This window comes from Archocentrus centrarchus, chromosome 17 (genome assembly GCF_007364275.1).
Source record: "Archocentrus centrarchus isolate MPI-CPG fArcCen1 chromosome 17, fArcCen1, whole genome shotgun sequence".
NCBI lineage: Eukaryota > Metazoa > Chordata > Actinopteri > Cichliformes > Cichlidae > Archocentrus > Archocentrus centrarchus.
The window spans coordinates 7,844,314-7,869,318 of NC_044362.1; the positions used below are offsets into that span (position 1 = coordinate 7,844,314).

The 25,005-nt window shown below is 41.3% G+C and overlaps 6 protein-coding genes across 8 annotated transcripts; 3 read left to right on the forward strand and 3 right to left on the reverse strand.

Moving 5' to 3' along the window:
• Positions 1-38: 38 nt before the first annotated feature.
• Positions 39-1,677, reverse strand: nedd8l (NEDD8 ubiquitin like modifier, like). Its single transcript, XM_030751761.1, has 4 exons — positions 1,522-1,677; positions 712-759; positions 552-634; positions 39-459 (listed from the first exon to the last, which is right to left on the reverse strand). Exons 1-4 carry the CDS (start codon positions 1,537-1,539, stop codon positions 330-332), a joined length of 279 nt encoding a protein of 92 aa, XP_030607621.1. The 5' UTR covers positions 1,540-1,677; the 3' UTR covers positions 39-329.
• A 2,421-nt stretch (positions 1,678-4,098) lies between these two features.
• LOC115795710 (zona pellucida sperm-binding protein 3-like) lies at positions 4,099-6,279 on the forward strand. 2 transcript variants are annotated; one of them, XM_030751748.1, is made up of 9 exons: positions 4,099-4,165; positions 4,256-4,440; positions 4,529-4,632; positions 4,734-4,825; positions 4,898-5,075; positions 5,172-5,274; positions 5,354-5,442; positions 5,762-5,868; positions 6,052-6,279. In XM_030751748.1, the coding sequence occupies exons 1-9, from the start codon at positions 4,099-4,101 to the stop codon at positions 6,171-6,173; spliced, it is 1,047 nt and encodes a 348-aa protein (XP_030607608.1). In that variant the 3' UTR covers positions 6,174-6,279. The 2 variants fall into 2 exon arrangements, with proteins under 2 accessions (XP_030607608.1, XP_030607609.1); XM_030751749.1 differs by having other exon boundaries at positions 5,762-5,852; positions 6,051-6,279.
• A 1,087-nt stretch (positions 6,280-7,366) lies between these two features.
• Positions 7,367-8,882, forward strand: LOC115795546 (zona pellucida sperm-binding protein 3). The gene is given in 11 exon segments (XM_075074436.1): positions 7,367-7,446; positions 7,533-7,699; positions 7,778-7,885; positions 7,972-8,059; positions 8,142-8,177; positions 8,180-8,284; positions 8,287-8,320; positions 8,403-8,473; positions 8,476-8,507; positions 8,594-8,678; positions 8,788-8,882. Coding segments are annotated over 11 exon segments (885 nt in total). The 5' UTR covers positions 7,367-7,382.
• A 1,143-nt stretch (positions 8,883-10,025) lies between these two features.
• Positions 10,026-14,478, forward strand: LOC115795716 (RING finger protein 212B). 2 transcript variants are annotated; one of them, XM_030751757.1, is made up of 13 exons: positions 10,026-10,094; positions 11,454-11,576; positions 11,697-11,749; positions 11,842-11,916; positions 12,130-12,236; positions 12,328-12,430; positions 12,509-12,537; positions 12,627-12,667; positions 12,753-12,777; positions 12,849-12,912; positions 13,966-14,017; positions 14,125-14,155; positions 14,281-14,478. In XM_030751757.1, the coding sequence occupies exons 2-13, from the start codon at positions 11,477-11,479 to the stop codon at positions 14,342-14,344; spliced, it is 744 nt and encodes a 247-aa protein (XP_030607617.1). In that variant the 5' UTR covers positions 10,026-10,094; positions 11,454-11,476; the 3' UTR covers positions 14,345-14,478. The 2 variants fall into 2 exon arrangements, with proteins under 2 accessions (XP_030607617.1, XP_030607618.1); XM_030751758.1 differs by having other exon boundaries at positions 10,033-10,094; positions 11,458-11,576.
• A 1,143-nt stretch (positions 14,479-15,621) lies between these two features.
• On the reverse strand, positions 15,622-19,671 carry LOC115795701 (zinc fingers and homeoboxes protein 3). The gene is given in 3 exon segments (XM_075074438.1): positions 15,622-17,661; positions 17,663-17,988; positions 19,473-19,671. Coding segments are annotated over 2 exon segments (1,950 nt in total). The 5' UTR covers positions 17,962-17,988; positions 19,473-19,671; the 3' UTR covers positions 15,622-16,010.
• Positions 19,672-21,510: 1,839 nt separating this feature from the next.
• On the reverse strand, positions 21,511-24,985 carry dhrs1 (dehydrogenase/reductase (SDR family) member 1). Its single transcript, XM_030751752.1, is given in 10 exon segments — positions 21,511-22,034; positions 22,631-22,711; positions 22,876-22,945; positions 23,034-23,102; positions 23,104-23,181; positions 23,278-23,410; positions 23,607-23,686; positions 23,804-23,947; positions 24,162-24,340; positions 24,849-24,985. Coding segments are annotated over 9 exon segments (936 nt in total). The 5' UTR covers positions 24,306-24,340; positions 24,849-24,985; the 3' UTR covers positions 21,511-21,897.
• Positions 24,986-25,005: the final 20 nt, after the last annotated feature.

The following is a 25,005-nucleotide window of genomic DNA, read 5'->3' on the forward strand; positions in this document are numbered from 1 at the left end:
GTGTGTGTGTGTGTGTGTGTTAGAGAACAACCCTTGGATCAACATCAGCATTTATTCACAAGCAAAAAGACCAGAGTGTTAAACTGTCTCTGTACAGGTGCCTGCATTAACTGGTCAAACTCAGAAAGCCAGTTAGGGTTCTCAAAAACATGTACAAACAAATTAGAATGTCCTTTGTTTTGTTTTAACGTTTACATTTGATTTTTTTTTTTCTCTTTTCCATCAGCCTGGGAGCGTGCGATTTCAGATTTCTGTGCTGTAACATGGTTAGACGGTGACAGACACCCAAAGTGTTGGTACTCAGCCGGCTCCCCCATGCCAACAGTGACTTATGAGGAGGAGGAGGAGGAGAGGGGTAAGCGGCAACTGTGGTGCGTCGATCCTCCTCTTAGCGCCAACACGAGGTGCAGCACTGAGCCTCCCTGGATCTTGTAGTCTGCTGCTGTCTTCTCGTCATTCCTGACATCCATAAGACACAAAGCAGAGGATAAGAGTGTAAAGGAGAACACCTCAAGATCACACACCAACAACTGCAGAGTAAAATAACTCACATCTGTTTTCCGCTGTAGATGAGTCTCTGTTGCTGCGGTGGGATCCCTTCTTTCTCTTCCACCCTCTCTTTAATTCGCTCCACCTTTATTTGAGCAACAATTAAGCATTAAGACAAAGCCTTTCAGCTGCATTTAACAATGAAAACATATCACCAGTTACCTTGTCTGTGGGCTCAATGTCGATCTCTATTTCTTTTCCAGTGAGAGTCTGAAGCATAAAAGAAATGTCACAATCTAATGGACAAGCACAAGGAGCCTTTCATCAAGGATTTTCCCAGTTTCAAGCCAGCCTCAGAGAGGAATTTCAGCTACAAAACATCTGGAAATAAACACTGTCATATATCTGATTCTGCTCTAAGTAAATATTTAGGCATTTCGAGACCATTTAGATACTAAATTTGATGTCATTTTACCAGAAGATGTGAACTCTGGCTGGATCCAGCGTTTTAAAAAGGATACCTGTGGTGACTAATACAACAGCTGGTAATTATTTATTACAATTAATTATTTTCACTAAAAATTTTAGAAAAACATCCACATTTCGGTCGCAATTACACAGTCACGTCTTGTGTCGTCTGTAGAGCGTAACCCCTCAAATATATCCAGCTTACAAAGACTAATTCAGCGAAAATCAGCCTTTGTCCTTTTTGCTTTGTCACAAATTGTTAGGTGTTCAGTGGTTTCAGTGTAACACCGGCTAACCTGCTTTCAGCCATGTTAGCAACCACAGGTATTAACCAGAGTAAAAAAAAAAACAGCAAGTCATCGGAGAAACAGTAGTTTTTCTTGAATCGGTAGATACTTAAACGCCTTTATTACACAGCATGTCCCGGGTAAGTTGAGCTCCGGGCCCTGAAATAAATGAGCGGACCGGCTCCGTGATATTAGCGGGATATCGAGCAGCAGAGACGGGACTGAGCGACCCCGGAGGAGCCTGAGCCAGAATTAAAAAAAAAACTAGTGTTCTTACCTTGACTTTGATCAACATGCTGACTAAAGAATATAATACTAACAAATTATATGAACTGCTTAACGAACGAAACAGCAAATTGCCGAATAACAACCAGCTTCTTCTGCTAACCTGCCTTTACTTCCTGTGTCACAGGCTAACATTCCGGACATGACAAACACATCAGCCTTATCGTTCCGCTCTGAAGTGTAACTTTGATAACAAATCAGTGATTTCCACACATCTTTGGTAAAGTCGCAGCAGATTGTATGCGAACCTAAGTATGTTCCTAACTAACCTTAGCGATGTAATAAAACAGCTCTGAAATATACCCCATATATGAAAATGCAAGTTCTGTTGGCAGCAAAATAAACCTTCCAGTATGCTTTATTATTATGTAATACTTTTACTGATACAGCATCACATAAACACAATGTTATACCTGCCTGAGGGTGAATTACTGTCACTATACTTTATTTAGAATGTCGAAGAAAAAAGATATACAGTAGGCTTACTGTGTGTTTGGCATCACTGTAATGCTGAAAAATGAAGCTACTGCTAATCAGAAGCTTTCCAAATGGTATCACATGGTGGATCAAAATCTGACTGTACTTTTCTGTGTTCATAATTATATCAATTTTGACAAGATCTCCAACTCCACTGGTTGAAAGGCAGCCCCCAAACATGACAGAGCCTCTGTGTTTTGCAGATGTTGTAGACACTTGTGCTACCTCTCCTGATCTCCTCCATACTGATTATGGAAAAATGTGAAATTGGTGTTCATCACTCCAGACCTGTTGCCAACAATTATCAGTCCAGTTCTTGTATAATTCGACATCCCTCGGCCTTTTCTCTCAGTATGGTACACTGGCTGCACTGCAGAGAACAGGAAAGCTCTCCAGTGCATCATCAGAACTGCTGGGAGGACCACCGGCTCCCCAGACTGGAGGACATATACAGGATTCGCTGCACCAGGCGGGTCACATCCATAATCAGGGACAGCACACATCCCAGACACTGCCTCTTCAGCCCTCTGCCTTCTGGGAGGCATTACAGGACACTGTACACCCAAACCTCTAGACTGAGAAACAGCTTTTACCACAGAGTTGTTACACTACTGAACACTGACCATATCAAACCCAATAGACAATCCCCTTGCACATTCACTCTGCCACTTTAGCACATTGCATCTAGTTGTAAATAAACAGTTTATTGCCATTTATACAACCTCTGCTCACTGTAAATACCAGATCCTTATTTTTTTATATGTATTTCTTATTTCAGTTTTGTATTATTTATTATTTCATCACCTGGAGGATGGATCCAACAAAATGTTATTGTATTGTGCAATGACAATAAAGATATCTTATCCCCCTATTTCCCTTCCATAAGAATGGCTTCTTGACAGCCACCCTTCCTTTTTTAAGGACATGACTTTCAGATACTGTTCATCTGCTGTAGATAGTTGTTTTTTTTAGGCCTTCCTCTTTGAGAATCATCTTGTTGGTGCAAAAATATTATTTTATCCCCGTCAGACTGTGTTATATTTGACATTTTCATAGATTCAGCTAAAGAAGTGGGAACAAATTATGTGTTTTTGCAACAAGCTACTAGTAACAAAGGGCCTAAAGATACAAATGAAAATGTTAATGTATAACAACTGGACTGAAAATGAGTGAAAAAGCATGGAAGACCTGCAGAAAGCTGGATGAACTTTTGCTCAACACCATTTCAAAAATGACAAGAAAGTTTGGCTCCCTGGAAGAAAAATATAAAGAAATGAGGGGTGGCTCAAGACTTTTCACAGTATTGAAATATTAGTTTTTTATGGTTGCAAATAAAAATGAATTTCATACAAAAGTATATAAACATTCAAAAACATAGCATATACTATGAGCTAAGAATCATCCATTCATCCAAACCTGATAAAAGTTCCTAAAATATGTAACTGTTCTTGGGACAATGCTTCCATCAGCCCAAAACATATTTAAATAGATATAATCAATAGATGGAGACATTTCATTAGTTGATAGTCACATACAAGTTTACCTTATTTACGCTTTCTGAGATACTTCTTTCAAGTCTTGTGTGAATGCAAGCGAAAGTAAATCAAAATAAGGTTGCAAAGCTGCTGATCCACATAATTTAAGCTTTAATTTAATTTAAGCTTTATGAAAAGTAATACTGTAAGTGTCAGTGGGAGCATCCAGCTTGGTCTTTGATATGACACACACATCACTGTCTTCTGTAAGACTTGTCAGTTCTCAAGATAACTGGAAAACATATAGCAGCATGCAACATTAAAATAATTTGTTTAGAAAGATGCAGATAAGAGGAAGGAAAAGCCTTAAACTCTGTCAAGCAAATGCGGTAAGAAAAGTAAATATAACAATGATCATAAAACTATTTATAAAAATACCACTCTGTTAAGGTCCACCTGTCCACACAGTGACAAGCTCAGATTTTGTGAATGCGTAAAACCACTCTGAACCTCTGACTCCACGCGGCTCTGCTTTCACGCAGGTGATCATGGTTTCCTTAATTAGCCACAAAGCTCATAATGCATGTTGCTCGTAGTGTGCTCAGGATCGTTCAGTCATGGGGACTCATCTCTACCTAGGTGTACTAATCCTGGCTGTTTTTGCGCCGAGTGTTGCAAATGCAGGTATTCATTTTGCGCACTTTTTTTTTTTTTTTTTTTTTAAATAAAGCGTTTCTATGCAAATAAAAGATGATCATGAGAATCTGTTTGCAGACATCGACGTGGTCTGCGGAAAAAATTCTGTGAGTGTGACGTGGAGGGTCAATGCGGAGCTGGTACCGTATGCGGCTCGGCTCTTCCTTGGAAACTGCATGGCGTCTCAGTGGAACGTTCTGCCCACCGGAGAGGGGGAAGCGCAGTTCAACTACACGTTTACTGAGTGCAAGTTTGTGAAGACGGTAATATACCTGCAAGTTGCACCTTCAATAGCTTTAAACACTTGTGTTTTAATCATCAATCTGTTTTTTTTTTTTTTCCCTCCTGCAGATAAAGGGAAAACGTATAATCTATCGAAATGAACTGAGTTACAGGCCACAGGCAAAACCAAATCCGCCACATTTTGTGCATCCCATTGAATGTGCTTTCAGAAGGTACCACACACACACACACACACACACACACACCACCCCGGCCCTTAAAACTGAAATTAAACCAAATGTGCGAATTAAGAACCTTGCCACTTTTATTTCAGACCCAGGGGTTGGGTTCCCCGGTTCCTGAACCCTGGCGCAGGGCTTTCTGAAGGTCGCAGTGGGCTGGTCTTCCACATGGCACTGCTCAATGGTAAACTCTCACTGCCAAATGGCACAAGTGCATGCTAAAATGCAAACATCTAAACGTTTCCTTTCCTCACAGAGGAGCTATCAAGCATAGCAAAAACAAACGTTATTACCCTGGGCTCACCTATCCCAATATGGGCGGCAGTGGAGCAGAAGTCTCATCAGCCGCTGCTGTTGCTCATGGAGGAGTGTGTCGCAGCCACCACAGCCGAGCTGCAGCCCAGAAGCCAGGTTTACCCAATCATTAACAAGGGGTAGCGTTTAGAGATTATTTGGTCTTTGCAGTCACTGCAGTGGAAGAGATGCTTATTGCCAATCTGAGGCTCCAATTTTTTTTTTTTTTCTGTCAGGTGTCTTTTGGAAAGCAGAAATGGAAACTCGGTGTTCCTGCCTCGGTACCATTCATCTTCCATCATCCTCTACCTCCAGTCCTTTAAGCTTGGTTCTGGAGAGGTTAGTACAAGGTAACTGGTAATTTATTTCAGGACAAAATGTTTTTATAGGAATCTTGACTTTAGTGCTCTGTTCTTAGATGTACATCCACTGTAAACTGACTGTATGGGATCCTGAAGCGCTTGATGAAGACAAGAAGGCTTGTCATTACGTGAAGGGAAATGACAGGTAATTATGAAGTTTTAATGAGTTGTACTTTACAACTACTTGATCTTAGTCTGGATAAATGGTAAACACACCAGCTAAATGAAAATGGCAGTACTGTTAAAGACTTATTTAGTGACTAGCTAACTAGTATATCTAAACTAAAGATGAATTTTTTTTTGGGGGGGGGGGGGGGGGGGGGGGGGCTCAAGTGTTCTACCTGAGCAAAACTGTACTTCACTATTTTTATGCTACTTGCAGTACAGTTATGTTCATTTTAGAGGCAGAATGCTGTTGGCATAACTGAATGAGGCACAACTAAATATGTAACTTGTTTTTCCAGGTGGGAACTACTTGATGACCCATCTCAGAGCTCCCTCTGTAGCTGCTGTGACTCAAGCTGCAAGTCTCGGCTCAGGAGGGGTGTCGAATGGGTAACCTTGTGTGCTCGTTAGTGTGGCAGCATGCTATCAGTCCTGTACTGTGAAAGTGACTCTGACTCAGAAATGTTTCTAGAGCTAACCTAGCAAAATTGGCAGTGTTCAGCTCATGAGGCAGATGTGTTCAGATGCCCTCACTTCAAAGTAAAGTAGGTTGTGCTTGTTTCTCTCTCATGAATTCATCTCCTTGCAGCATCAGATGGCCCGAAGCGCAACTCTGTGTTGGGACCCATTATCATTGTGGACCAATCTGACTTGAAGGACAGCAACACATTAATGGAGTCTGTCACCACAGCTGACTCTCAGCTTCAGTAAGCTGAGAGATAAAGCTCAGTTAAAACTGATGGCAACTCAGAACTGAGGGGCTGATGGCAGAGGACCTCAACCTTTCTGGACATCACTATTGCATGATTTTGTTTTTTTTTTTCACTGTGGATTAATAAAACATGCAGCATGTTTTCTTTTTAAAAAAAAAAAAAATGCATCCATGCTTGATTACAAAATAAAACACTATAAACTCACATTTGTATCTTTGCTGTTCTGTCAAATGGCAGTTAACACTGCTGCTTTTAGTCAAGCTCTACAGATCGTCCTCTGAAGATGTGCAATCAAACTATTTCTGTACCTGTAAACTGTGCCCTTGGGGTACTTGTATGTTGAGACATGAGTTGGTGCCGTTCTTGCTGTTGGCTCACAGCGAGAAGGTCCTGGGTCCAAATGTACTGGCTGAGGCCTTTCTGGAGTTGCATGTTCTCCCTTCCTTGTGTGGGTACTCTGGCTTCCTCCTGCAGTCCAAAAATGTGCGTGATTAAGTTAAGTAGCTATTCTAAAGCTGCCATCGGTGGTAACTGGTTCTTTTATCCCTGTGACAGCTGGATAGGCTAGGATTCGGTGCACTCATCCTGTCTTACCTGTTCATTTACTGAATATTGAGTTAACTTGGAGGTTATGACCAAGCTGAGCTCTTGTCTAGCGTAACTACAGTCACATGCTAGGGAAGACATGAGGACAAAGCGGTCCAGTTGATATAAAAAGTGTCAATCTGACTTGTTCCCTGTATTTAAAGAAGGGTGGTGACACAAATCATGTTTTATAGTGTTGACACTGATGCACAGCATATACTGCAGCTCTCTATGGGATAACACACCACTGTATTTACTGACTGAAATGTGATTGCAGGTAAAAATGGATGCTAACTTTTTGAAGATTTTTTTTTTTCTGACCTCGACTGCTATCTTTGAAATGACCATGTACTGATATAACTCCTCATTAAATTCATTTTTTGTTCTTTTCAACAAACCACTACGAACATCTATTCATGATCATAATCTGATGCAAAGTAGACCAAAATATTAACATGCCATAATTTGACTCACATCAAACTGAATTGAACTTTTGTTGCAATCACCCTGTCACTGCTGCACCTGCAGGTACTAACCTACAGCAGGTGAAATAGGTTTTGTTGATTAGCAGGCCCCTGTCAGAGGGAATAAAACCACCTGGGCCAGCATTGAGTGTTTGGTCATGATGGCTTGCATTTGGTATTGTGCAGTTGTTTTCAGCCTGGTAGGCATGTCAGTAAATGCAGGTAATGTCTAAATGAAAATGTTTATTTTTTTTTAAGAGTATGTACATAATTTTTACATTATTTTGCCACTTTTCTTCCTCTTAAAGAACTGACACTGGACTGTAGACATAATTTTGTGACACTGGTGTGGACAGACAGTAGATCCCAGGCTGATATGTCACTGTTCCGTCTGGGAAACTGTTTCCCCACAAGCTTCACCCACAGGGAGGCTGTCTTCGCTGTGGATTTCAGTGACTGTAACTTTAGGAGAGTTGTGAGTAGCCCAGAACTAGATACATGAAGGTGCTATATGTTCCTGCAGGTTGGTGATGCATCTCTTTCCCCTCCATAGGTTACTGGGAACCAACTGATCTACTCCAATGATCTGACTTATATGTCCCCCCCCAACTCTCTCATCCCTCCCTACATTCAGTTGGTTGTCTGTGAATATGCAAAGTAAGTGGGCGTACTATAACATAGAGTTGATTCCAAGAGAAAAAGGAAATGGATGTTTTAATGCTGCTACCTCACCTTTATTTCATGCAGGCCCAAGACTGGTACCCCCTGATTTATGAACCAGTGTTTAATACCTATGGTTTAGAAGATTTAGTGTTTCATATTGGACTTATGAATGGTGGGTATCAAAACATGTTAACTGAAATGGTAGGCTTCCAAATCACACTTGCTAACTCATTGGCTTCTCCGTGTGAATCTAGCTGACTTCTCAGGCCCTGCTGAATCTACCAGGTTCCCTCTGGCTCTCTGATCCCCATCATGGCGAGTGTGGAGCAGCAGACCCATCAGCCCTTGCTGCTACTTATTGATGAATGTGTAGCTGCCACTACACCAGAGCTGCAGCCTCAAGTGCTCTCTACCCAATAATTACCAACAAGGGGTACTCCTGCACTATCTAGAGGCACTGACTTGGGCACTTTTTGACTAGACAATCAGTAATCTGATCTCTTTGAACCTCACAGATGTCTTGTGGACAGTATGAGATCGCGCTCGAAATTTGAACCCAGACAAAAGACATCAGAGATCCGCCTGTCATTCAAGCCTTCAAGTTTGCTCTGGGAGAGGAGGTAATGCTTATTTCTGTAATTGTGCAAGAATTTCATGAAAGTAACTGAAGCGCCATGTTTTTTAAACCCTAAAATACTATCTGCAGGTGTATATTCACTGCAGCCTTGTAGCTTGGGATCCCAGCAGTCTTGACCGTACCAAGAAGGCCTGCCACTATGTCAAAGATCATGGGTAAAACATGTGACTCCTGAGTCCAACATAATGTTAGATTGTGGTTAGTCTCAAATGTTAGATTAAATTGAGCTTGTATAAACCTGACCACTGACTTATCCACTCCTTGCTGGATTCAGCTGGAGTTGCTTGACAACCCTATATATAACAGTTTGTGTGACTGCTGTGAGTCCAGCTGCAAGGCCAGGATGAAAGGGATCTAGCATCAGTATACAATTGCACATGCTTGCTGTACTTGTGTGGTGTCTGTACTGTATTCAAGTGCTGCTTTCTGTAGGGGAGGCATTGTGCAGTACAAAAAGCAGTCCTCGGACCAGTCACCATCATGGATTAGAATTTGAGTCATGAAAGTAAGTGGCAAATTCACATTGGCGTATAGATGCTGTCATCTCCTGTTCTCACATTCCTTTGTTTTCAACAGGAATGGTCCATCCATGTGGCGTCAGGCTGAACTGAGTTTTTATTCGTGGCTGTCCACACTTTCCTCCCTTTCAGATCTCTGCCATTAATGGATACCGGTCACTTGAATAAATATACTGCCTTTGAACAGTCATGATTCTTGCTGTATGGGTGGGGTGTGTGTGTGTGTTTTTTTATTTTTTTTCCCCCCCACCACTCATCAGCTGAATTTGGTGGGGGATATCAAGTGTATCTGATACAGACACTGAAACAGTTTAAGTTATTCAGTATGAAAAAAAAAATAAGTGTTGCAACTGATCAGTATAATGCGTATCTGTCAGGTGTGGGTGGGTGGTGTGGTGCAGTGCCTGGTCCTGTCTTGCATCAGATCTCCTTGCTAGCTGCAGCTGTGGTCTCCATGCACCCATACAGGTTAATGCCAGGTGCTCAGGTTTTCCTGCAGTCCAAAGGAATATATTTTGGGTTGATAAATTCAAAGATGGCTGTGGCTGTTAAAGCATCTCAGTACATGGATAAAAAGCACTGAGGGTTATAGTCTAGTGACTTCTAGGTGATTCTTGTGACAGCACTGTCAAGTCTTAACTTGTATTCTTGGGATGATGCAAGCTGAGTAACATTTCCTCAGCTCTGAACCAGTTCAGAGAATACTGGACTGCAGCCCTTAAAGCTGTGCAAACTCCCTCCCAAACAAGATATCTAAATGACTTTTCCTTAGTCTCCTGTTAACCAGACGGGAAATTATATTGACAACCAAGCACTAATCAAAAGGTATCCTTCACTTTTTTTTTTTTTTTTAAATAGAAAACATTGAATCTCGATGTCCAAGCGCATAAACAAGCAATGACTAAAAATCCGCATTTTTAAAGCGTTAATACTGCTGACTTCACGTCATAAAGTGTGCACCTCATTAGCCAATCACACCAGAGCGCGGACCTTCGGCGTGACCCCTGAGCGCCTCGGCTCCTCTGTCTGGGCAAAACCGCTGCTTCAGCCAGGTAAGGGGGGCGGGGCATTTAGGCATTTTCAGCCGTGTTGTCACAAGGGTTGTTTTTGGGTTTTTTTGTCTTTTGTTTTCACTCTTGTTCGTTTGCAGTATTTGGCTGGCTGAGCAGTATATATTTTTAATCATTTAAGCTAGTTAGCGAGCTAACACTGGCTGCATTAAACCACCAGAGGGTCTGTGAGGATTAACTGACGGTGTCGCCACAGCAGTCACTAAATCAGGAAAACAAGTGGGAAAGTGATAGCATTTCTTTGCTATTTGGATGTGCTTTTTTTGACAAAGAAAAACATCCCAATTATAAATAAACCTGTCCTTTGAAAACCCCTGCAGACTGTTTTTAATGTGTCTGTTTATATTTAGACAACTGCTGTTTGCCTGTTAAAGCCTATTTAAAAATATATACATGGTTGTTATAGTTAGTATGGGGCTAAATTTGGTGAGGATTTCTTTTTGAATGAGCAGATAATATTTTAAAAATCTGTTATACAGACAGAAATCACACTACAGTGTACACAGAATCAGTACCAATAACGCTGGCCTGCGAAATTTTTCAGGCTAGAACGCTGAGAAGGGAATAAAAAACCACTCCAAATGTTTGATAACCAACCACCACCAGGACAAGAACATAATCTACCAGAGTTGCTTGTGTTTCATCTGAAATTACTGTTCTCCATCTTCTCATCCTACTTGTCTTCTGTCACGCGTGCACCCTTCCTACTTTTGCACTCTGAGCTGGCTTATATAATGTACCATCACATCATTTAGTGTCAGTAATTTAGAGTTGTGTGTAAGAAAGACTGGTGCTGTTTCTAAGTTGGGACACTTGCAGTTACTAATATGCATTATGTAATATGCAAATAACTAGGAGATTTTGAAAAGAAAAGACCGTGCACAATGTGGAAATGACAGGTTGAGAATTAAGAGCGTGCACCTTAGTTCATGTAATCGAACTTAAGAATTTACATGAGCCAAGACAATAATGATAATAGACATTAATTATTGAACATGTATTCAACAGAATATCATGATGAGAAAAATCCTGACTTAAGGCACCTTATTCCATCACAGCTTTCAAGTTTCAGCTGTCATGAATTTATTGCCACACTGGACACTGTTCTGCAACACTGTAATAGCTTGAAAGGTCATCTGGTGTAAGGCCAGCATTAGCCTGATTTCCCTAAGTGTTTTGAACCTGACTGCAGCGATGATTTTCTATTGATTAGTGTGGTCCTGAACTCAGAGATAAGGCCTGTCTCACAGTATTGAGCATAGGGTACAGGTTGGAGCTCTATACAGACCAGTTCGTCTGGACAGTAATGCTATGTATTATGTTTTTGTGTTCACTTGTAAGGTAGGAAACACAAAAACCTAAAAATGTACTGGTTCCACTGCAACCAGTGCTTCACAAGGAGAGGGTCCAAGTTTGCTGTGTCCAGCTGCGGCCACATCTGCTGCGAAGCATGCATTAAATCAAGTGAGAGAGTTAATTTGCTTCTGAGCTGTAACTAGAATTGTTCATCAGCACGTCTCCAATGTGACGCAGTGCAACTCAGTTTTTTACTCTACTAATACTTTTTTTTTCTGTTTGCCTCAGATCAGTGCACTGTATGTGAGGCCAGCTGCAGCTATCTGGCCATCAATGATAAGGTTGGTGAGTTTGATGTAATTAGAGCAACTTACTGTTTGACTTTATTTCACACATACAGCTATTTTTTTATGTGGACATATTTCTGTGTCAGATGAAGCCACAGGAAAAAGTGTTTTTCAAGGACCCAGTGAATGTCATCCAATCACATCTAGAACAGATATCTCAGGTCTGTCCCCTCTGGGCAAGCTCCCTTTGCCTCTGTGTTTTTTAATTGTTATAGCAGGCTGTTAAATGTTAGGGTATTCAGTCAGTTACTATCAAGGTGGTATGTCATTAGCTGGAGATTGAAAAATGAAATGCATCTCTCTACTATCTCATTAGGGACTAGCCAAAGTTTTCACAGAGTTATTGTTTACTAATGATGTCTTCGTGCTCCCAGATTGCCACATTTCAGAAGATGCAGATGGAGAGAGTCACGGCACACTTCAAGCACAAGTCTGCTGAATTGGAAAGGCGCCTGAAGGAAGTCAGTGAGCAGGGTTACAGGTGATTTTAATGTCTGTTATCGTTCCTGTGTGGCTGTGTAAATAAAAACCTCCAACTGCAGTGCTTTTCTTCCCTCGTCTGTTATCCGCAGGCAACTCTCAGAGCTGAAAAGAGAGAACGCTGACTTAAAAAAGCAGCTTTCAGAGCTGAAGAGAGAAACTACGGAACTGAAGAAGCCTCTTTCACATAGGAGGGTAGGTATTCCAGTGTAATTAAAAAGAAATCTCTTTGAATTAGTTGCTATGTTTCACTGCACATCTTTTGCTCTGCAGGTTTCTCCGGGACAATTTCAAACTGAAGGGTAAAAGCTAATGTACTTTTTTTTTTTTTAACTTTTTCACTTTCACATTTAGTTTTTAAATGATGCAGTAATAACATGTTGGCCCACAGAACTCAGAGGATGTCCCTCCCGGTGGCTGTCACCTCCCCAGGTAGTCCCAGTGATTTATGTTACTGCTGGTGCTTAATTTTTTCTGTTTCAAGTTGATGTTGAGGTTGTGCTATTTCTTTTGCTAGTCACCCCTCGTTCAAGAACTATAAGGTATGCATTTTATTATCATATTATAGTTGACTTTCTTCTCACATCAGTACTCAGATATGATGTTGTGTCAGTCTTGTAGGCTCAGCAGAGTCCCAGAGGTGGCCCAGAGACAGAGGTCCTAGTCTCTCCCTCAACGTAAGTCCCCTGCTTCACTCAGTGGAACAGTTTACACCCGAGTTATTTAAGTAAAATTGATATATAAATGTGTGCTTACAGTGTGACTTTTAACCTCTTCAGTGCCATTTTAAATTACATTTGAGGCCATACCTTTGACGGAAAACTGAGTAAAAATATATCTTTCTCAGACACACGCCACTTAAAAATTAAATGTAAAATAAAGCCTTGTCTAAATGTGTTTATTAATATGAAACAATAATAATAAATATTATTGTTCTATATCCTAAACAATATCTTCTTTTCCCCCAAGTCAAATGCAGTCAGCTCTGTAAGCACTTCCTGGGAGCAGCTTTACCTGTCAAGCAGTAATCCCTGTTCTTGAGCCATTTGTCAGTAAATTTGAAACTTTCCATCTTCATCATCAACATCTTCTTTCCGGTTTCTACAAGTGTATTTCTAGCCCAGCTGGGCTTAAATTGGCCCCCTCCTGGGCCTAAACATCAGGGATTTGAGCTACAACACTTAATTAAGCTAATGTGTCTTATCGGCTACTGTCACAGTTAACTGCTGTCACATTAATAAGAGCTGCCTGAAAGGGTTGGTTGAGCTATCGAGCGCAGATTTAACAGTGCAGTCACACTAAGTGATCTAAATGTGTAGAGAGTGGGGAAAATGACAACGTTGTGTAGTGGAAATGACTAAAAATCTGGCTAAAACAATTTGTATTTAAGCCTGTCTCAGGACCTGTACACACGCTTTTGCATCTTTAAAGTCCCTTTAAACAATAATTGATTGCTGATAAGTCATAACTCAATTTACACTAAAGAAGCTTTTACAAGAGCGTTTCACAGGGTTCAGCTGCATGTGATTGTCTTGCTTGTAGATGGAGTTTTCCTCCATGATGAAAATGAGCTACTGTACCTTCAGACACAGGACCTAAAGATTTTTGAGTCCTGATCAAAAATGAACTTTTATGAGTGAATTAAGTATTCAGCTATGAAAACAAGTAATAGAGATGTTAGACATTTAAAAACAGAAGGAGGAAACTTTCTCCTGTCTGTGTTTTGACAGACTCCTGGATCGGCTGCTTCCATTTCCAGCCATAGTTCTCTTCATGAATACAGTAAGTGTGGCTGCAAAACACACTCTTGGAACTCTGCCATGGGTGCGACATCTAATTAGACACTGTGTGCCTCCCATCCGCAATCAAAATCTTTTTGTTTTGAAAAGGAACACCCACGTCATTCAGCACTCCTACAAGGTGAGAACAAAAAAAAAGCTGTGTGGCAGTTTGTTACAAGTGCTGATATGTGTCATTGCATCATATTTATGAAAGCTCTTCATGTATTCACATGTAACTGAGTTAGTTTTCATTTTCGTCCCCAGAACCCAGACTGCTGGTACTTTCCAGTTTATAAGTGGATTCTCAGTTCAGTCTCCCAGGCACTGAGTAAATGTTTATTTACACCCCTGGACATGTTTCTTAATTGAGATTTGTTGTAGGAGACATGTTGAAGTTTGTTTTTGTCCAGATAACAAAAAGTGTTTGTAAATTGTTTTACCTTCATAGATGTAAAGTTGATATTACCATATCCTGTTAAGGAATTAAACTAACATCTTAGTTGGAGTCATAGTAATCTTTCTGTAAATACACTGCTGAGGTATTTCTACACAGTCATTTCACAGCCGCTTGCTTTACGCTCACAAGACAGAACTTAACGTGGATTAAAAATAAATATTACTAATTAGATATATTCGCAGCATACTCAAAAAACTTTACACGCAGTTATAAAGGTCAATCTTTTACTGGTTTCCAGTGACACAAATTGTGCAAATAAGTTTTTCAATAAGGAAAAAAAAAAAAAAAAAAAAAAAAAAAAAAAAAAACTGAAAACATCAACCAAGGAGGACGCTACATGTTATGAACATTTCCCCAAAGTATGACACATTAGCTTTTCCCGACTAACAGGATGACAAAACAAAGTGATGCACACGGTTTCATAAACATTTCCAGCCTTTGTCCAGGCATTTCTAAGTAACTAAATTCTGACTCCATTTAAAGCCCACTTCATTCTTTATATGTCAACTAAAATGTTTTTCATCTCGCAAACACAGCCGTGAAGGAACTAATAAATACATAAACTGATAAGACAAATGTATAATGCTTGGGTTATAAATCATAATGTGATTTGACAAAATTTCTCTTTGGATTACACAGTACTGTTTGTCTATATTATAAACCAGAGAGTCAACTACTCTAACAGGAGAGGGGGGGGGGGAGACAAACCCCCTGAACCAATGTGTGGGTTGGCATTTGTTTGGTGTTGATGTGACTGCTGCTTCTTAGTACTGCTGGCTCTTACTGTCACAGAGGTGCAGTTATATGCAAGCAACCACCAGTGTTTAAATACTAAGAATTGCAGCACAGCCACTAAAATGGAATCAAGGAATATGTTTCAAAAATCCACTTTAAATGGTAAATTTGGCTGCATTTTCTGTATCGTTCTTTTTAAATAAGCATGACGAGTTTAAAAGGATCAAGAACAACACTGTATCATTAGGACTTTGTGTTTTGTGAAATAATTGGATTTTAATTAATATAATGGCAGCAGGCTCATAAACCAAAGTGCAAGATGTCAATTTAAAGTGTGCATGTCCAGTGTGCTTTTCACGATGAGGACTTATTGGCTATAAAGGAATGGTTACACACAGTGATCAGTCAACAAATTCATCAATGCAGACATTTTATGGAGCAGTAAGTTATCTGCTATAGTCAGGTACCAAATGTACAACCAATTTAAATTATAAAACTACATAACATACTAAAAATTCTGTAGTGATATCTAAACAAAAATAATAAGCTCACAAAGTAAAGCAAACCAGTGTACGAGTTGCTGCCCTATTTACAGTAATGCAGGCAGCACAATGATATTTCAAGTCCAAATATATTAGGATAAGCAGGGAATGCAGCACATATAAAACACAAACCTCACTTTGGGCTTGTAGTGGGAAGACTGAATGTTACAAACCTGCTCAGTTAAAGCAATACAAACCAAAGTAATAATTACTTTTGATGGTGCAAAAGATTTGATGAGCACCTCATTGTAGAAATGTTATTAAGTAACAACAATAGATTCTTGGTTAGTCTCCCCAACATCCTGAGCTGCAAACCAATCCCGCACCTGCTGGTAGCTCATTCTCGATTTCTTGCATAGAGTGTCGAGGTCTTTTTCATGTAGTGCGCCATTTGAAAGGTAATAGTTCACCAACGGCTGGCTATCAGGGGAATCTGCGCTCCTTCCATTTGCTTGAGATTTTCGTTTACGGCTGCCCCCAGGACGAGAGGACGTTCCGCTTCCATTTGTTAAACCGCTGCCACTCTGCTGGGCAGCCAGCTCTGCCAAGAACTGATCACGGACCCCCTTCACCCAGCGCAGCTGGCCGTTTTTGACAGCGTAGCGTGTGTCACCAAACCACTGAATAACATCTGCCCGCGGCAAACCAGTAAGCTTAACAAGTTCGGTGTAATCTTCACTCTTGGGCCACTGGCAACGCAAGAAATGCTGCTTTAACACATCCAACTGCTCCTTGGTCTTTCTTGGCCGTCCAGCAGGAGTGAGGGCGGGGGATGTAGATGTGGAGGGACTAGTTTTGGCCAACTGGCCTGGCTTCTTTGATGTGCTGATTTTGTTTGAAAATGGTTTGTTAGGTGAGACAGACAATGGTGGGCTGCCTGAGGGGGAAGAATAAGGAGAGTATTTGGATATACCTGATTGTTCCATGGGAACATCTGGCTCAATCTTGCAAGTCTTGATCAGCTGTAAGGGTCGTTCATCACTCGGTTCCTCATCTTTAAAACTGTCTCCATCACCAGAAAGATCCTCAATAACATCGTGCCCTTGTGCCTCAAGGACCCTTTCCCCAAATGCCTCCAGGCTATTTGACAGAAAGGTCTGAAAGAAGTGGGAATTTCTAATACCATTGCTACGTGCTGACTCATGGCCTTTCGCCCCATTAAGCTGACGAGACTTCTGAGTAATAAGCGGAAGAGGCTGAGACTGTTGATCATGTTTACTCCCAACAGCAGTGTGCTGAGAAAAGTTCTGGGCTGCTGCCAGGCTTCCTCGACCGACGCGGAGCTGGTAACGACTGTCACTGACCATTTTGCGAATGTCGTTGCGGCTTAGCCCAGTTTCTTCTTGCAAGCGTCTAAGCTCTGCCTCTGCAGGCCAGTTCTCTCTCAGAAAACTTTTGCGAAGGGCAGCAAGCTGAGCTTTAGACTTTTTGTAACGTCCGTGGCGATGCTGTCGTGAAGACGACTCTGAAAGGTCAAAGGAGAGGTCGGCTGCTGGCGTTTCTGCTGGTGGGTGGTAGAAGTAGGAATCCCGAGGAGGTGGGAGGGTTGAACTGAAACATGGGGTGCTGGATTTGGCTGGTTTGTATGAATCTGGTGACTCACACTTTGGGCCGTTCTTCTGAGGTGGGAAGCTGGAAAGAGCGCTCTCCTCTTCGTCACTGTCCTTGTCTTCAATTACCAGTTCCTCAAAACTCCTGCTCTTTTTCATGCTACTGTTCTTGTTTGTTTCAGTGGAGTCATCACAAAGCTCAGGCACTGCCAACTTTCGCCTTGTCTCCTCAATTTCCTCTGAGGACCAGCTAATACCGTATTTAATTCTCTGCACCATAAACCACACTTTAACTTTGTCCAGTGGCAAGGCACAGACCCGGGCCAGGGTGCTAACCTCCCGAGATGATGGGTAGGGAAAAGTTAAAGGCCTTGACCAGCTCTGGGATGCTGTCGAGTTCACGGGTCTGATCAGACTGCGTCCATACCAGTTTCAATCCCTCTGACACTAGAGGCAGACACACAACAGAGTTGTGGTTCGTGGTGAAACTAGCCACTCCACTTGTATTACTGTCAGCTGAGCAGGGAGAGTCACGCAAATCCTTCAAGGAGCATTTGGCTTCGAGATTTTCTTCACATTCTGTCTTTACTTTTTCTTCCAACATCTCCTTCATGTCCACAGGTAATCCATTTCTGCAGTTATGTTCAGTGTATGTAGCCATCTGGGTTATCAAAATATGTGCTTTCACCTAGAAAAGAAACAGAAGCAACGATTTAGTGTTTTACTTCTCTCAGCTGCCAAAGTGAACTGAAGATAAGATTATTGTGAAGAGAAGGCCGACGTCTTCTCAAGAGTACAGACTCGGACGTTTTAAGATCTCCATGTTCTCATTCATTCTCAAAGTCAATTATGGGACAGCTGCCACCCCTCCCCCCTACTCTGCTCTCCTTATTCTGAACTCTCAATGAAACTAGTGGTATACTCTATCCAGACTGAGTCTCCCCTCCCCCAGAGCATGATGGCTGACTTTTGTTTTGTATGAGTTGGGGGGGGGGGGGCTGGCCGCAAAGGGTGGGGGCAGAATGAGCAATCCATCACAGTCTGCTTTCTCACCCCTTCCCACTCAGGCTTTGTTCCACTTCCAGGTTCTCAGTCCTGAGAGACAAGTGTAGCCTCTTCACAGAGGTAGCCACCAAAACATTTGCACGGTCGCACATAAGTCTAAGCTTAGGCACACTGCGCATATAAATTATTAAAAAGCAAATATTGCTTGTGAAAAGTGGTTATAATATCTTGATTAGCAAATTGTTTTTAAGCAACAGGTGTTGGGTCATCACTTAAAGGATTCACAAAAGCTTGAGCTGCTCAGATGAGCTGCTGGACCAGTGTTTGACATGTTGTCCGACTGCAGGCTTTATCCAATTATGACAATCAGGTGTGTGAAACTGCATAATGGACAGTTTCATAATATGAAAGCCACTCTTAATTTGGAAGAATGTGATCTTTATTTGGAATTGTTGCGTATTTAGTTGAGCGCTTACGCCACTGCCGACGATTTAGGTCGCCTGAACCACAGAAGAAATGCCCAAGTGTAACACAAACATTAGCTAACAATTATGAAATCACTATTACTCACTGGTGGCAGACTAAAACCCACGGGGATGAGCTCATGGGGCGCCCCCACATTCTTCTTCTTTTTTTTTTTCTTTTTTGATGTTTTACTCATTTCCCCCCCCCCCCCCCCCCGATACCCAGTTAGAGTTTATACGCTGTGTTTTTGTCTTCGTATAACAAAAAGCTGTAAAAGTTGTTGCCCATATCAGCTACAATAGCAGTCCAGCGTCCCCCCCGTCCGCCTCCCCTCCTTTATGGCGTACTAACTAAAACGCTTCATACTGCACAGGCGCACTCCGTCGTCAGACACGCTTCAGTGAAACATAAAAATAAACTTACCAAAAACGCCAAACAAGCCTTTTATTCCCGAGGTCCGTTTGAGCGAAAAAGAAAACCAAAGAAAATCAGCTTCCCCCCCCCGCCACTCCGCTTTTTTATGGCCGAAGTTTAAAGGCAGAGCAGGGAAACGATTCGCCCCGTCCGTTTGTTTGACCCTTGTCTTATTTATCAAGCGCCTCGACGGATTACGGCCGGGATACAAAGATGCGAGGCGACCAAGTTTGTCGCGTTTTCTAGGAGTTAAGTCGTCGGCTAATTCCTGCCGAAGAGGGCACAAACCTCCAATCCGCGAGAGTCTGAATCCGAGCGGCCGTTAATCCGTGCCCCTCGGTCCGCCCGTTGTTGCTTTTGTTCTTTAACTGAGAAGTGTTTCCCCTGTCCGGCCAAATCGAGGCGAGGCGGAGCTGAGGACCAGGAAGACCAGAAGGCCCCGCTGACTCTCCCACAGTGACGGCGGGGTGGGCGTGCCAGGCCGGGAAAAGCAGGCCTTGGATTGGAGGAAGGAAGCGCCTGTATAATGGATCACTAAGAGTGGGCTAAACAGTTTCACGTCAACCACCCACCAGACCCCCCCTCCGCCCTCCTGCTGTCCTAATCAGGCCGACAAACATTTGATGTGATTTCCAGCAACGGTAAATTTGGGGAATTTGATTTGATTACGTTATTCTTTACTACTCAGAATGGTTATATTTGGCCATCTGGGAGAACTTCATTAACTTGTATAAAACACGGAGAAATAAAATAGAAGAGTTAACTGAAGATATTCAGTTAACTCTTAATCTCAGTTAACTGAAGTATGACAAGTTGCACTGCAGAGACGTCATTGTGGTGGCTCTGTGTGAACCCCTAAAGTACCAACAAAAAGTACACATTTCAAGTTGCGAGGCCCGTGACTTCTTGGTCCACAGCTATCTCTGCACATCTGTCATGTTTCACACGTCTCGGGTTTCGTGACTGCACCTTTGTGACGCTGCCCTGTCAACACAATCTGCCCACAGATGACATGCATAGAAAATACCCTCCAAAGTTCTCCAAACCATATTTGTGGTACTTACAGCTGCAGACAAGTTGGAAGCATGTAATCGTGTATAATCTGTATATAAATAAAACACCTAACATCTGTGGCATTACCCATTGTTTAGGGAAGTCCTCAAGCTGTGAATTTCCATAGAAACCAGACACCATGAGCACAGATCAGATTTGACTCTGAAATTAAGGGACACTACTTTCACTGGCTAATGACTAGTCAGTCACACTGTAAAACATACCCCAGTTTGTCCTGCTTTCAGATTCTTATGGGGACCATAATTTACAAAATGAACTTCAGTATGACTTGAAACGTGCAAATAAGCCCATAAATTCACCACAAGAGTGCTGGCATAGGTTACAGAGCAAGGGAAATATCGGCTGTTTCACTATAGACTTCTATACAATAGGATGTCTTTGTTGCACATACAGGAGTTGCCCCCTCCTGGCTATTAGAAAGAAAAGCAATTCCACAATGACTGAATTTCTCAGACCTGGAAGCAGAGACATAAAATATGGATATAACTTTCAGATCTGAAAAGGGAAGTCAACAGAGAAGTACCATAAACCTTCATTCTTTTAAATGACTATCATGGATGGATTCATGTGGTCGCGAAAGACTTCCAGTCCTGTGGAAATCAATGGGAAAACAGTCCTCTACCCTAAATTCAGTAAAGACTTCCCTGATGGGTTTATGGGCTCAACCACTCATAATGAATACACCATAAGGTCCATTTTGTACATTTTTGAGATTCTGTATTTTATAGCAGTTTGCCATAGAGCATTGGGTTTAACAGTCGGACCCTCCCTCACTCATTGCATGCATTTACAGGTGGCAGCAACAAAAACACTAATATCAAGGCTTCATAACAGGACTTAATAAACCAGAGGGTGATGTCACACCAGTTTCTTCCATCTTTAATATAATATAGTGGCCTGTATGCATGCAGGGGTGGGGGGTTGTTGCTGACTGAGCTCTCAAACTGTACATGTGTAACTGGAAAGCCTAAGTTCACCACAAAAGATTCCATGGTGATATGACCATATAATTCATATTTGCACAGTAAAAACAAACAGCATCTGAGGGATTGGTGACTCACTGAGTGATGTCATTTCTCAGGTTCTTTATGGGGTTTTTTGGGAATGACAAATGCATGTGATCTAAATACATTCCAGGGGAAATCTACATCTATGCAGTCAGGAGTTGCTGTTGGGCAAAAATAAACATCTTCAATTTAGAATTTTTTGATATTTTGAAAAATGAAATAAGACATGTAAACAGCAGCAGGTTATCATTCCTTTATTTAACCATTTGTTATTTAGCCAGCCGGCTACAGTATTATTAGTAGTGTGTGTCCAGAAATATAATACAAATGTAAAAAATGCAAAAATAAAGCACTTTTATGTTTCAAAAAGATCATAGTACTTCAAAAGACCATAACATGCAGTTATAATAGAGCATTAGTTTTCACATTGTGCGCCTTCGCCTGAGGTTAGCAGTTTAGTATATGTGTAAATTATGGGGTCATTACACATGGATGTGTGCATATATGTAAAATGATAAATGATCCTTCAGAAAATAGTGTTAATCTTAACCCTTTCATCCCCCTTCAGGTGTTAGCAAATAAAATGGGAACTGTAGACAAAATTGCCACAAGAGACTTTATGTAGGAGATTTTCAGAAGTGGCTGAAAGCCAAGTTTATCACAAAGCGTGGCACACGTACGAATGAGGGCACGACAGCCGACAGCCAGGACAGGTATGGGGCTTGGGACAGGAGGTATTTAATGGAAGTGTAGTCAGTTACACTCCGGCCTGGAAGTAAGCAGATAAGAAACATGTCAGAGTTGACCGCAGAGTGCTTAACACATTTATCAGACCACCTGTCATAAAAATAAGAAAGCACAGCTATTTTTGAGATCCATCAAAAGGTTGTTTAAAACTAAAAGTTATATTGTTATTTATTAGGTAAATAACCATCTGAATTGACATTTTTATACCCAAATTTGAGCCGGCACTTCTCTGAGAAGTCAGAAATGAACTAAAACTAATTTTTCTGTTCAGGAATGCAAGTAAATAACTGTAATTTTGCATCTTAATGAAATAATAATAATGTGCTTCACTACTTATTTAAGCTTTTTTGTAAAACAGTACATTTGAAAATCCATGCATAATAACAATAATTAGATTTTAGAATTAAAAATATCATTTTGATGAAAAAGTTTGCACATACTGGTGCACGAACCATTACAGAAACATAAAATGGTTTTGGTAATTCCCAATACTGCTAATTTAGAGCAGCTGTGACATAAACCTTACACAGGGTGGTGGGCTAATAGGTTTGTGTAAAATGGTGAATTTTAATATACTCAAACCTTTAAAAGAAAAAAGAAAATGAAATACAAAATTACCGTCGACATCTTTTATCCCATAGCGCCTCGCCAGATCAGCAGTCATGAGTATTTTCCCAGACAGTGACATCAGATTTTTATCTGCCAAGAAAAAAAAAAGCAAAACCAAAATATACTCTTAAGTATTTCTCAGCACTTAAGTGAAAGCCTCTTAGAAACAGAAAGAGTAACTCCTAGAAAGACATTTTAATATTCATCATGGGGGGGCTTTATTTAACAGTCTGTGTGGTGAACACCAGTTGTACCTTTGGCCAGGTTGACGATGCACCTTCCACTCAGTTCTGTGGTTTCTCCGTCAGCAAAAACCTTTTTGAACTGTTCACAAAAAAAAAAGCAAAACACATTTAACATTTAACTGAAGTAGTGACCACAAGAAAGGAGCTGCTGTTAGACAAGAATCTACCTTAGACTGGCCCCCCGATGATGAATCTTCTTTCGACAGTATCAACTGAGACACCAGTTCTGTTTCACCACGCTCCCGGCCACAGGCTGACAGAAGCTACACCTCTGCTCCGGAGCTCAACGGCCATGTCTGCTGCTAATCTGTCGCACTGGAAACGAGCCACAAATAACAAACAAAGGCTTTTAGAACACTGACAAAATAAAGTCAGTAACAAATATTGGACTTGATGAAGAAAATAACTTACAGCTGCTTTACCAACACCATATGGCACATTGAAGAGGTACCGTATCCCTCCAAAAGATGAAATGGTCACTATCAAACCCTGACCTTGAGCCACCATTAACCGGGCTGCGTAAACTGAGAAAAAGTAGTGACCCCTGCCAGATGTAGAAAAACTTAAGTCAAATAATTTTACCAGTTACTTTATTTCAAAACACTCTCTGCTTCTTGCTTGCATTGTTATAGTATATTCAGGAATGGCAACTGAACTCAGTTGTTACTAGACATGATGTGACACAGTTTGCTCACAATGCCTCAGTTATCTTATAAACTGAACACACTAGCACACAGTACCTGAGGCCTGCGTTGTTGATGGAATCCCAAATAGATGGTTCAGTTTCCCAGAATTTGTTACCCATGTTCCCAAAGATATCCTGAAATAACGCCAAATGTTAAGAGTTGACCACACACGTTATTTAATCTCATTCACACAGCTTTACTCCAGATTAAGTTCATTCTACCAGGAAGTGTTAGTGCAGCAGTGATCCAACCTGTACTCCAGAATAGGCATTGTTAACCAGTATATCCAGTCTGCCGTTCTGTTCTTGTTTGATCCGTTCGAAAAGTTCTTGAATGTCAGCATCTTTTGTAGAGTCACAGATAACGGGTACACAGTTCCCACCCCTCTCCTTCACCTGTGTCAACAGTAACAAAAAAGTAATGAGAATAATAATGTAACGTAGCAGAATGAGCCGAGCCGACATTTTAGCTGCAGCATTTACATGAGACTGAGGACTTTGGCACTTCCTTCTCTGATCACAAATGAAAACCACCACTACATAGGCTGCCTTTCAAAAATACTCCCTGCCTAATTTAATTATTAGAAGACTCCAAGCTTTAAATGTCCACCTGTGCAGCAGTTTGTTTCAGCGCATTCTCCTGGCGTCCTGTGATGTAGACCGTGGCTCCTGCCTCAGATAGCTGGAGAGCTATTCCTCTGCCAATGCCCCTGGAGGCACCTGTTACTACACACACCCAACCAGATAGGGACATGGTCACTGTGTGGAGGAATCGACACAACACACAATCTGCAATGAGATCCAAAACACCACATGAGCAAAATATGCAGTGTGAAGGCTTAAATGTGATCCAGAGTCAGCTGGAAAGTTAAAGAGTTGCAACATGATTGCATAAAAGAAACCGTGTCCAGAGTTCATCTGGAAGTTTGAGCAGTGACAGCTTTCCTTACACAAGTGCTTTAGGTCTACTCAGCATTTTAGATGAGACATTCACAACCGATTATCAGCTGTGATGATAACAGAAATCATTGCGACAGAGCTGTGATACATTTAAAAATTATTTATACAAGAAAGATTCGGTAAGCTTTACTCAGATAACGCAACAAAATGTAACAATGAAGCTAATTTTACCAGAGGGAAATAAAACGTATGCTTCTGACTAGCGCACAGAAACACTTTATGTAACGAGCTCGCAGTCAGTTATATCTAAAATCCTAATGCGGGTCATTTGGTACAGTTATTCACAGAGTACGTTGTTCAAAAATGAATAAACAAAAATAAAACCGGAGTCGCTCACCTGCTCAAAAACAGTACCGTCCAGCACAGAACGAGCAGGATCTGGTTTATCATGTATATCGGTAATTATATCGCAGCTCGTCAACACCGCCGATGTGTTAGAGATCAACTCTGCGACAAAGCTGATAGGACGCCCGTACACCGTAATGTCGCGAGAA

Coding starts and splice junctions, on each gene's coding strand:
- nedd8l (XM_030751761.1), bottom strand. Junction 635..711: donor ACATTGAGCCCACAGACAAG/GTAACTGGTGAT, acceptor GCTCAAATAAAG/GTGGAGCGAATTAAAGAGAG. Junction 460..551: donor ATCTACAGCGGAAAACAGAT/GTGAGTTATTTT, acceptor TATGGATGTCAG/GAATGACGAGAAGACAGCAG.
- LOC115795716 (XM_030751757.1), top strand. CDS start 11,477: ATGTACTGGTTCCACTGCAACCAGTGCTTCACAAGGAGAGGGTCCAAG. Junction 11,750..11,841: donor ATCTGGCCATCAATGATAAG/GTTGGTGAGTTT, acceptor TTTCTGTGTCAG/ATGAAGCCACAGGAAAAAGT. Junction 14,018..14,124: donor TAGTTCTCTTCATGAATACA/GTAAGTGTGGCT, acceptor TGTTTTGAAAAG/GAACACCCACGTCATTCAGC.
- LOC115795710 (XM_030751748.1), top strand. CDS start 4,099: ATGGGGACTCATCTCTACCTAGGTGTACTAATCCTGGCTGTTTTTGCG. Junction 4,633..4,733: donor ATTGAATGTGCTTTCAGAAG/GTACCACACACA, acceptor CTTTTATTTCAG/ACCCAGGGGTTGGGTTCCCC. Junction 5,869..6,051: donor ATGGGTAACCTTGTGTGCTC/GTTAGTGTGGCA, acceptor ATCTCCTTGCAG/CATCAGATGGCCCGAAGCGC.